The sequence below is a fragment of the Tripterygium wilfordii genome, chromosome 1 (assembly GCF_013401445.1).
Source record: "Tripterygium wilfordii isolate XIE 37 chromosome 1, ASM1340144v1, whole genome shotgun sequence".
In the NCBI taxonomy this organism is placed as follows: Eukaryota; Viridiplantae; Streptophyta; class Magnoliopsida; order Celastrales; family Celastraceae; genus Tripterygium; species Tripterygium wilfordii.
Window position 1 is genome coordinate 658,740 of NC_052232.1, and position 12,051 is coordinate 670,790.

The window sequence follows — 12,051 nt, forward strand, 5'->3', positions numbered from 1 at the left end:
GTCAAAACACAAAAGTTTTGTCGGGTTTAAAACCGGATATGAATCCAAACACAAAAGTCTTGTCTGATTTACTTGTTCAGACCCTAACCCAAATTAGGTTATTGTCCGATTTAAACCAACCTGAATTTGATCAATTAAGTACGTCTAAAATCAAATCCGAGTTAGGATCCGGACATGTAAATATCTCATGAACACGTATTATTGTCCAACCCGGAACCACTTTTATCACCCCTAAAACTATCGATGCTTCAAAGAAAGAAGAGAATGTGTTTGATTCTTCACAAGCATATGATAAATTACGAAATTTGTATACATCTATAAATGAACAAATAAAAGAAAAATTAATCACGAAAGAAGTAACTAGATATACAGACGCAAGTCAAAAAACATTCTCGGTCACAAAAGGCAGCGACCGCCGACCGCTAAATCACCCAATCCGCGTGTGTCCATTCCCAAAAAATATCCACCAATCACCGTGGCAATGATAGTAATTAGTAAACACTCCAAGTCCTCGATAGTCTTTTCGCTTCGGCAACCGAACTGATAACCGCCAAGATTGACTGTTGACTTGTGCTACCGAGTCAGTGCCGAGTTAAGACTGACGTTGTTGAGTCTACTCCCTTCCTCTTTCGATATCTGGCTCGTTAATTGTAGGACCGACACAACTCACCGACGGTGAAAACCCCGACCTCCTATCCCGACTAAGGATTCGAGTAAACGACAACATGCGACTCATCGGAGATCTAAACGATTGACTCGCCGGTGAACTGGTTCCTGACTCGCCCCCAAAACTGGCATTTCTCGTCGGAACTTCTATTCTTACATCCATTCGCTTCCTTCGGTCTCCAAACGACGACGTAGAAGGACCATTTGCTTGCTCCCCCTCGTGCTGGCATGTGGCACACAATTCGGAGCTAGAACCCTGTTCCGCCGCCGCCGCTGCAGCGTCACCCTCGTGTACAGGGACCGAAACTTCGGGAACCGGACACGTGTCGACCGGAGATCGACAAAGAGGGCAAGTGGAGTGGGTGTGGAACCACATGTCAATGCACTCGATATGGAAACTGTGATTACATTTGGGCAAGATCCGACCCGTTTCGTTCTCTTCAAATTCAGACAAACAAACCGCGCATTCCTGCGTGGCCGGGTGGGTCTTGGAGGAAAAGACGAAAACAGGGAGTGACGGTAGCACTGACGCATCAAGTCCGCGCGTGGCCTGCGTGACAGCTCCGGCTCCGGCTTGTGCGTTTGTGGGGTCCACGTAAAAGACAAGTTGGGTACGGCGGTGGCGGTTCCTCCGTAGTTGACGACGGCGAGCGCGGCTTAGGTACCACCGGGCGTACAGATGCAAGCAGACCATCAAAATCACAACAAAGAACAAAATCACAATGGCGCTCAGCATGATCTTTCCACTCAACTCATAGCCCTTGCCGTTAGGTTCCTCCGGCGCAACAATCGTATCCGGACTCGAATCGTTACCCATGGAAATGGATCCTCTTCACTTGCTTTTAATTTCTTCGCTTATGTGTTGACTACCTACCACTCTGCTACAAGAGAGTGGGAGAAGGAATTGTATACGAAGGGAAAAGATAAGCTTACGGTTTATAAGGGACGAAAGTATAGGAGAATGGGAGATAATGGAAGGGAAGGTTCGTGACGGGTTCGTGGTGTTTTGGGTGTGCGACCTGCCCTGCCATTACAGAGAGTCTGCTTTTGGACTTAAAAACAGACGCCATGGTTGACGCGGGATTGATGAAATTACCATGGTAGGCCCCAGAAAGAATGAACGCGGTTTCCGTACTACTCGTTTGTAATTACTACTAATTATTTATATATAATGTGAAACTCACCCAACTATCCTACAAACAATTGATAAATAAACCCGAGTTCATTGCAGTTGAGTTTTGGATTGAAATCCAGTGCGAGAGATAATATATGATGGCATTAGTATACGTTGAACTGAGAATGAGTTTATTTCGCAAATTGCAATAAAATAAACATCGCATGAGCTTCCGTTTGTATTAAGAGTTATTACAGTGAATTTCACCACTCTATCAATGATTCGTTGCTAATTTTTAATTACACACTGTGATATTAAATTAATTTAAGTATTAACTTTTAAGCAGCATGTCTTTGAGTCTAATTAGTTGTTAATTACCATAGCTTAGTTTTTTTAAACAATATAAAAGCTCTAAATCCAACTGATTTTCAAACGGACACTTAACTTCTGTGAATTATTATTATAAGCAAATCTCAAAACACACAAGTAACCACGCACCCATTGAAGTTCCCAATTATTTTAAATTAACCAACAAATGATTAATAATTTACATTATAAAATGTCAATAGGTTTGGTTACTGACTCAAAATATATTAAATCATATCCACCAAACCAATGAATCATATTAGGTGATTTGATTCCCTTGAATTTTCAGTAGGTAGTCAAATTTGGACATCCATGCCCCTAACTAATCTACTATACATGTTTAATTAGTTTGGACAGTCCAATTACGTTTTTTTTTTTTTTTGTTTGGGTAAATAAGTTTAAGTAAGATCAATAATCAAAACGTAACGTTTGAATAAAGAGTGATTGAGTTGTGACAGGAGCTATGTTATGTTATAGCTAAGAAAAGTCAGATCCACCCGTTTAAGCTACACGTGTTTGAAGACAATAGGAAATGAGAAATACTTCCAATATAATCACATTACTCCTGGATTGAGGGGTCTTTTGGTTCAAGTGTGCAACCCATGATTTCTTTCTCTCTTTTTTTTCCCGAGAAAAATTGGCAACATAAAATATACAGCCCAACAGAAAGGCTTGTGGTTGTGGAATGGGGTGGACATTTGTTGGGCCCACAAATGGGCTAGGCCTAGAATGGCTCAGTTCATTGCCCTATGAAATTGGGCTTGCATTGTGTTTTGAATAGACGGACATCACGTGCATCGGTGCATGTAGTGCACGCGTCGCGCGACAAGTCACGAGCAATTCATTGATTATTGCACCGCAGGTTTAATGCACCCCACTCCACTACGGCACTTGCTCACGTGTGTGATTATGGTGGCCTAATCATAAAATCCTATTTTTCACGTTGCGGTAATGGTGTTGGTGAGTTCTCTCATCCGTCGAGACCCTAATAAGGGATTTACTTTTAGTTTTGGGCCCTACTTGATGGCGTTAAAAATGTGTTCGATCTTGATGATGTATTCTACGGTAGGGTTGAGACTAGTGGTTGTCATCGGTATTGTTGAGAATGACTTGCACATGCAAACATGTGAGTTAAAAAGGGTTTTGAGGGTATAATCGAGGAACCTTTTCGATATTCAAGTCAATAAACTATTAACTGAGAGTGCTCGAAGTTTTCTCTAGTAGCAGGTAAAGTTCAGGATTTAGGATCGTTTTGGATGTCCCCTTTTTTATGAGTCAAATGAGTTTTAGTTTTGGGTTTTTGGCAAAAATAGATCTCGTATCCCTGATTTTTAACGGATTTATAGGAAGTTGAATTCTACCCTGATTCATTTCCTAAGTGAAGTCGATTTCCTTTTGAATTCTTGATTTTTCTGTGGTGTTTGGTCACCACGGGTTATTGGGGAGTGATGCTCAGTATTACGTTGAGGGGGCGTCTCGATCTTGTCGAGAGGCCTTTTTCCTCTGTTACCATGTCCTATATGGAATCCTCGAAGGCATTCTTTTTGTTTGGTGACCGAGGATACTTCTCGATTGATGGGAGCCTGATTTTACACACCACAAGTGGAAGTTATTTTAATAATATCACTATTTTATTGTCAAATATGGTCTAAATTCTAAACTGTTAATTAAGGCCAAACCAAATCCAAGCATTTCGGTTTACACCAATTGACACAATCGTATGGGTTTTGGATTCGGAGTGAACAATATGAGATTTCATTAGGGGTGAAAACGGCCGAGTTGGATCACTTTTGACATAAATTTGCTTGATCGCTATTATTGGTTTCGGTCTTCTTTCGATTTCCGATCAATTTTTTGATATAAATTTAATCTAATGTTTAGTTCGGTTTTTTTATCGCTATATTTTTAGAGCCCTAGATTTCATTAACATATGAGATAGAATAATGCTCAATTAAACTCCCCCAACTGTTCACGGAAGATTCTTCCCCCATTTCATTTAGAGTAGCTTTAATTACATGACCGTTTCTACACGGCAAAAAATCAATGGGTTCACACTCATTACCCCCTCACTGAAACAATCCTACTTCCTACTTCAATCTTCTGCGTTTGTGTTGCTTATAATTTTAAGACTAATGAATTCTAGAAATCCCAATTCAACACTCAACAGCGAGAGTACCGTGGGCAACTCACACACTATTCCCCTCACTCTTGTCATTTTTTCTGAACAAAAAATATTTGTACTGTGAAAGCAGTAATTGACTTTAATAAACAGAGTATGGTGTGCCATTGAAGCTCTGAAAAGCAGAAAAGCTGATAGGTTATGTACTTCTATATAAGAATAGAATAGGCACTAGGGTTCATTATTCTTACCATTTACCAAACGGCACCCCCCACCTTGAGCCCCTCACCTCACGTTTCTCCCTAAACATGGCTGCTTAAAACTCCCTGACCGTTGCTTCCTGCAAGACTGAAACCAACCCAGGAAAAACAGAGCACCTTTGAGGGTTGAGAGATCATATAATATGTCAAACAAGTCCCCTATCTTTCCCATGCCAGACACTCGTCACTTTAGTGACTATGGCTTCGACCCCCAAATTGATTACTTTCAGGTATTGAAATCACTGCCTCACTCTTCATTGGTGTGTTAAAGTGGTTTACTCTTTTTTAGTTTTTGGTTCTGACCCAGTTTGTGTTTTTGCTTCGAAAAGGTGTTGGAGGAGGCAAGGAAGCACAAGCGAGATAGATCAAGATCCATTGACTCTTTACATTTCAAGCTCCAAAAACCTATTTCTAAAGACGAATCAAGGAGAACCCACAAGAGCAAGAAGAAGAATTGGTGGAGAAATGCCCTCTTGTTTTTCAAGTGGAAGTGGACTCACCCACACCCTCACTCACACCGCCACCACCACCACCACCACCACCGTGATCTCGATCTCGATCTCGATCAAGACGTTCATCGTGCAAGAGCTAAAGCTTTCAGGGCATCCATTTCAGGGCCAGTGTACATTACTGAGAGCAGGAGCGGGTCAAGCACCCCTTACAGGAGCACCAGCCGGCCATCCTCTGGTCCTCTTGCTGGGACTCTGACGCCGTCGAGAAACGGTGATTTGGAGATACCATATTTGAGTCTTAGAGAGCTTAACATGGAGCAGCAGCAACACAGGATTTCTACCTCTGCTGCAATGCCTATCTATTTGGTCACTTGAAGAACTGGGTCGTCTTCATTTCTTCTTTTAGAGATTTATTACTGGATTATAAAGCTGATTGTAGCTTTTGATTAGTAATTTGGGTTTGCATGGTATTGGGTTTAAGTTTTAAAAACCTTTTTTAGTTTTTCTTTTGTGCGGGAAAGGTGTTTGATGAAATGATGATTCGTCTTTTTGAGAGGATGATAGCAATGGGTCCTCCACCCCTCTTTCTTGCTTGTTCTACTTTACTGATTTCTGCAACTAATGAAAGTGGTGCTAAGCCTTTGACTAAGTCATTTCCCTTTCTTTCCATTTTCTTTACTTTACTCTTTTGTATAATGGGTGTGATTCTGTCTAGGAACCATTGATAAAGCAGAACAATTTTCTTGCTTTCGTCTTCAAGCTTTGAAGAGTTTGGTAATGGAGGATAAGATGCGGACAGTGAACCCGATCTTGATTTTAAAACTGCAAATCTTTATTTAACGGCTCTTTTTGAGGATGGGTGAGAAAAAGGGGTGAAGGGGGTCAGTTTCAGAAAGAGCAGAAAGGTCCAAAATAAGGAGCGGCGGGATCTCCGGGCATGTGAATTGTTTTCTGGTGCAAGTGGAACGTCAGCATCTGGACATTAACGTGTATGTACCATGTCTAGGTGTTGGGATTTGGGCCAAATTGGTAGGTTACTGTTCGATCTGTCCAAACTTATGGGCCCAGTGTCGGCCCGGTCCATATTCAACTCCAATTAGCCTCATCAGTAACTCGTCAAGCACCACCAAACTGAACACTGACTTGTAGTCCTTCCCACTTGAGCCGGGTGCCACAGTACACCAGCCCGCCTATGTCCGGTTCACCAATATTATCTTTTTTAGATGGGGCTTTTGGCCTTAATTTAAAAATTTATTGGGCTTGTTTGGGAATGCTGTGAGGTGCTGTGAGGTGTGGTGTGTTGCTGTGAGTTATAAAACTGTGGTGCTGTGAGGTGAGTTAGAACGCAAAAAGCTGTTTGACGCATCACTTTTAAAACTGTGGTGCGGTGCGGTGTGGTGCTGTGAGGTGCGTTTGGCGTATCTAAATTACGGTTATATTAGATGACTAATAATATTAATATAAAATCACTTAATGTTTATATTGTACATTAATCTAAAATAAAATAATTGACCTAATTTGATTACGTAGGACAATTCAACATACATTGTAAGCTTTTGGAAGTGCTGCGAGGTGTGGTGAGGTGCTGTGAGGTAAAAAGTTGTGGTACTGTGAGGTGAGTTGGAACACAAAAGTTGTTTGGCGTGTCACAAAAAACTGTGGTGCTGTGAGGTGTGTTGCAACTGAACGTAGTGCAAACGCACTGCCAAACACCCACATTATCAATGAATTGAAGTTCTTTAACGTACAACAATTCTTATTTACACTTTCAACAATCTATACCAGGATGTTATAATCTTCACGGACAGACATGGCCAGTCATCTCTCTTATTTTCCGAGTCATTTTTTTTCTACATCTTCTGTTCTCCATGTTTGAGGTTCTGAAGAAAGTCATCTCAAATGCAACACAAGCAGCTCTGGTTTTTCAATTAACTGCTTCCACTCGTTGCAAAATTTTGCAACGGTAGCTCCATCCAAAACTCTATGATCCGCACCAATATTAACCTGACAAAGTAAAGACTGCGTCAGACACCCGTAGATAATCATCCCTACATGAACAGAAAGCCTGTTAAAAGAAAAAATAGAAACATAACAAATTCATTAAACACACACTCCCCTCTCATTTTTGGCCTGCAAGTAAATGTATACTTGTTTATCACATTTATTTGGGTTATCTCTATCCTCATTTCATCAATCACAGAAAACGATCACGTTGACCAGATACTCGGATAATCTCATCTGACATGCCAGTTTATGCATGTTTCATTCTAAACTCGACCGTGCCAAATCTCATAACATTTTATTTGGACAATGGGTCAGCACTGGTAGTTTATCTCATATCTTATAACCTTCTTAACTTATAACCAGAACACAGATCACCAAAAGATTATCCAGTGCCACTGTGCCAACAACCAGCGTGCATGTGTGTGACAATATTAGATGGGGAATCCTTTGTCATCAAGCTATATAAAATATAAGAAGATGAATAAGTTTAAGCATTACTTACGCTCATGATTGAAACAGGATACACATTTCCATCATCTCCAAATTGAGGAACTTTCTGAATTCTACCAAGTGCAATGATGGCAACTTCAGGTAAGTTGAGGAGAGGAACACCGAACTTTCCACCTATTGCTCCGATATTGCTAAGAGTTATCGTTCCACCATATACATCCCCAGGGCTAAGCTTGTTATCCCGTGCGAGATTTTGTAACCTCGAAAGCTCCTTCGTTATCTAAATATACAGAAAGGACAATTTTCAAGGAAAAGCTCATAAAAAATGTGCACATTATAGGCATTGATATAATAGGAACTATTGCAGCCACTGAAATGTTCTGGTCCATATTTAAGGGGTATAATACCACTATCCAGTGATGCAGCGGCATATTTCAAACGTACGTGAAGTTAACAACAAAAGACCAAAATCAAACTTGCTTCGCATATTCTACAAATGAAAAGTTCACAAAAAACAACTAACCTCCAAGATGGAAAGGTTTTGAACATCTTTTATGTTTGGAACAACTAGCCCCTGTGGGGTAGCCATGGCAACTCCAATATTATGGGAACCTATAATGTTCAACAAGAACCGTAAACACCATTTTCTATCATAATACAAATCTCCTTAGAAACACAGTAGGAAGAGATATAACATGAAACTAGCCAACCTTTAAGAATGACCTCAAGGAATTCCTCATTGAAGCAACTATTTATGAAGGGAAACTTGCTCATGGCCATTGAAAGCGACTTTATCAACAATGGTAGGAAAGTAAATTTAACATCTGGCTCAGAATGGTTATTTTGGAAAGATGCTTTGAGCTCCACAAGTGCATCACAATTAATCTCTTCCACATAGTGAAAATGTGGAACTTTTGCTGCCATCGACATTGATTTGACCATTGCCCGGTGGAATCCCCTGAAAAAGAGAAGTGTAAAGTGCTCAACTTTCACAGTTTTTTTTAAAACATTTTTATCTGGGAATTTACATATAATTTAAAATGGCTATGTGATAAGAAAGCAGCGATCAACAAATAAGAAGACAGAACTAATAAACAGAAAAAAAGAAAAAGAAAAAAAGAAGAAGTCCTAATCAGCAGGCTGATACAGCATCATGGAAGTCAAGATGTCTATTTTACAAAGAAGAGAAATAGTAATTCCACAACTAATAAGTTGATAATATAGAGCTCTCTAAGAATTAATTATCAGGCAAGTTAAGAAGTCGCACCTTAAAGCCATTGAAATCACAAGAATCTACATCAATGGGATCCAAAAATCATGAACTTGGTTATGGTCACAATATTGTTTCTCTTGAATATCACAAATGCAGTGTGCCAGCAGCAATGTTGAGCATTCCAAAACTATTGAAGTGCACATATCCACAACGTAACAAAGTCAGGGTTTGAAACTGACACTTGCATAATTACAATATTTACCAAAAAACCGTGATTATAGAACAAAGTATTCACGCTACTTAGATTTAGAGTAATTAATATATTTCAGGTAATTTATCCCTTCTACCTAAACAATATGCAAGACAGACGTTCCAAGTTCTTGTTCGTGTTTCACATTACCTCAGGGGAATCGACTTGTCATCGTTATGTCTTTTAACTTCAGCTGACACATAAGGGTCACTGTTTTCTCCTCCAAGAAACTGCTTCTCAGAGTCTATAAATATAGAGGCAGATGAATCTTTAATGATTCCTTTTTGGATTGCATATTTTAGCACGTCCTCTTTCAATACCCTTCCATCTTTACCAGATCCATGGATGTCATTTATATTTACACCATACTGCTTTGCAAAGTGCCGAACAGCAGGAGTGGATAGGACACTGGCCACACAAGTCTTGTTCGGCTCAGAAACAGAAACAGAAACATTATTTTCATTCTGATGAAGATCAAATTCTGGAGTATCAGAGCTCTGACTCGGACCTTGAGATCCCTCAACAAACATCTTTACGAGGGTCTCCCCAACCTGAAATTTGTTGCATCTTAATGCATAAGATCTTTTGGAGCGTGTTTGATCATGGTAAACAAAGATAACAAATATACTCAAGAAGAAATTCCACTTTATTTTCCAAATTACGGTGTCAGAAAGGCTCTATTATAAGATTCACTGTGCTAAGGGAACTACGCCCAATATATTTATTCCTGGCAAAACAAGTTTGATATTGTCTCGACACTAAATAACAGTAGAATGTTATTCTTCATGTGAATGAGTGATCCTAAACTTCCAGGCATATTGTACCTCCCACTTGGTGGCAATTTCATAAGGGTATATAAACCTCCATTAAGTTTTGAATGATATGTTGAACCTGCAGTTCTAGAAGGTTGTTCAATTTCAGACCTTTACGATGTCACCAGGAATATAAAGAAGTTCTGAAACTGTCCCCTTGTGACGACTTGTAATTTCAATAGTTGCTTTGTCACTCTGAACTTCACAGAGTGGTTGAAATTCTTCAATTATCTCGCCCTGCCAAAAGAATAATATCAAAGTTTAACATTTGTTGACTAGCATCCAAGAGAACCTAGGATTTTAATGTTAATCCAAAATAATTCCATGTATGCAACAAGAGATCGATAAATTATTTTAGTTCTTCCCACTAATTCTAGTAAAAAATATAAAAAATTTCAATAAAAACTTCTAAAATTCTATTCATCCAAAAGACAGAAGGCTCAATTCCCAGAAAAACTCGGTCAAAGCCTACAGTCGAGCAGGGGAGCCAAAAGCTGATTCTTGAAACAATATCGGAGATTCTAAAGAAAGACAAATTACCCACCTCTTCCACAAACCATCTGAGAAGTTCACATTCTGCAATACCTTCTCCAGTTTGTGCCAATGGTACATCAACCACCTCTCCCACCGCGAGCTCGGCCAAATTTTGACTTGAAAAGTGTCGTCTATTCGAAGCTAAAAGAAAGTCGAACTACAAAACCCAACAAAAAAAAAGAAGCAAGAAACAATCAAATACTATCCAGCCATTTGCATTTAATATTCTCAAATACTACTATATTTTAATGTACTTTATAACATATTCACATTCTCGAATGAAATGAGATAACAAATTCAGAGCAATAATTGGAAAATTATTAAAACAGCCAAAATTAGCATATTACAGCAAATACAAAGAACCTTAATCCAAAATTCTTGCTTTCTAATCCGTGTACAGCATGAGTTTGTTGGAACTATCTCAGATGATTTTTAAACAGTAGCAGGACACTACGATCTAAACATCACTTTTTTCTTTGTTTTTTTTCCTATACCAGGGGATCAAGCAGAGAGACTCACATCGATGATGTTGTTACTAGCGCAGTGAAACGACGCCGAATCGAAAGTCGCCGGTGATACTGTCACCTGCGGGGGCGAAGGAAAGGGACTCTCGGAGATGTACAGATACAGTAGTCGACGGCAGGAGCTCCTAGCCCTACCCTGCCAAATTCTTCGACCGATCATTGTTATCCGGCTTTGGTACAAGCTTTTACTCGGGTTTGGTGCAAGGAATCGATTCAGATTCGTTCTTGTAACGTGTGAGTCTAAGCACTGTCTGAGTCATATTGGATAAAGATCCTATATGCGACACGTGTCCTCAATATTACTGAACAACGCTGACGGGCCTCATTGCTCTCTTGGGCCTACTTACATAAGCCGACACCAAACTCGGCTCCGTTTCCGATTGGCAGTAGGCCCTTTGAGGCTACATTGGTGAATCAATTGAGGGAGTTCATTATATCTAATGCAGGATTATTGATGAGATGTTATGATTTGGATGGTCGGAAAGTTGAGATTGGTGGATAATGCATTAGAACATGGAGATTGTCCTAAAATGAGTTGAGATTGCACTAAATTTCGAACTACATGACTAAGAGGTTCTATTGTTTCATTTCGACCCACCTTTAACATAAAAATTAGATATCTTAATCCTTTTACGGAATAATCTTTGGAATTATATGTAAGTTTAGGGCAATGTAAAAGGAGAATGGACATGTTCCATTCAAAAAATTCTATTGTTGTTGTAGGGTGTAAGGAGGGTGGTGCAAACTAATATTAGGAATTGAATGACGTTTTTTTAAAGGAATTCATGAAAGGAGAATTACTCACAGCAATAGGCCGCGATGGGAACAATCAAACGTTCTCAATATCTTGGGCTATGGTCCTGGTTTAGGACATAGAAACATGGACCTGGTTCTTGAATTTGGAATGCATTCTTCAAAGTACGAGGGTTTGAATGATCTAAAAAAAAATAAGAAGGCTCAATCGACTAGTTTTATAAAGTAGAGTGACTATTTTGGGACTTATCTAATAATATAATATTGCAGATTGCTCAAATCAGCGACTCCATACATATCAGTGTATTACTTGTGATTTGTGAAATTAGCAGATTCATGTGGCTTCATTTAGGGTAACTTAACGCGCACCTACAAATCTCAAGGCCCACTGTGGATAAAGAAGAGGTGAAAATGGCATGCAAAATAAGGAATAGCTAATTGAAGAAAATAAAAGATTTAACTTTTTCTTTGTTAATTGAAGAAAATATAGTTCTAGTGGTAATTGATAGTGAGACAAAAAATATTTTTTAGGTA

At 39.4% G+C, this 12,051-nt stretch overlaps 3 protein-coding genes across 3 annotated transcripts; 1 reads left to right on the forward strand and 2 right to left on the reverse strand.

Moving 5' to 3' along the window:
* Window positions 1–247: 247 nt before the first annotated feature.
* On the reverse strand, window positions 248–1,693 carry LOC120001658 (RING-H2 finger protein ATL2-like). The gene has a single exon (XM_038850078.1). The coding sequence runs from the start codon at window positions 1,481–1,483 to the stop codon at window positions 614–616; it is 870 nt and encodes a 289-aa protein (XP_038706006.1). The 5' UTR covers window positions 1,484–1,693; the 3' UTR covers window positions 248–613.
* Window positions 1,694–4,393: 2,700 nt separating this feature from the next.
* Window positions 4,394–5,630, forward strand: LOC120000963. The gene is made up of 2 exons (XM_038849154.1): window positions 4,394–4,755; window positions 4,855–5,630. The coding sequence occupies exons 1-2, from the start codon at window positions 4,669–4,671 to the stop codon at window positions 5,350–5,352; spliced, it is 585 nt and encodes a 194-aa protein (XP_038705082.1). The 5' UTR covers window positions 4,394–4,668; the 3' UTR covers window positions 5,353–5,630.
* A 1,064-nt stretch (window positions 5,631–6,694) lies between these two features.
* LOC120016649 (lipoamide acyltransferase component of branched-chain alpha-keto acid dehydrogenase complex, mitochondrial-like) lies at window positions 6,695–11,001 on the reverse strand. Its single transcript, XM_038869563.1, has 8 exons — window positions 10,760–11,001; window positions 10,251–10,397; window positions 9,818–9,943; window positions 9,045–9,445; window positions 8,142–8,389; window positions 7,955–8,043; window positions 7,484–7,711; window positions 6,695–6,981 (listed from the first exon to the last, which is right to left on the reverse strand). The coding sequence occupies exons 1-8, from the start codon at window positions 10,922–10,924 to the stop codon at window positions 6,868–6,870; spliced, it is 1,518 nt and encodes a 505-aa protein (XP_038725491.1). The 5' UTR covers window positions 10,925–11,001; the 3' UTR covers window positions 6,695–6,867.
* Between the last annotated feature and the right edge of the window lie 1,050 nt (window positions 11,002–12,051).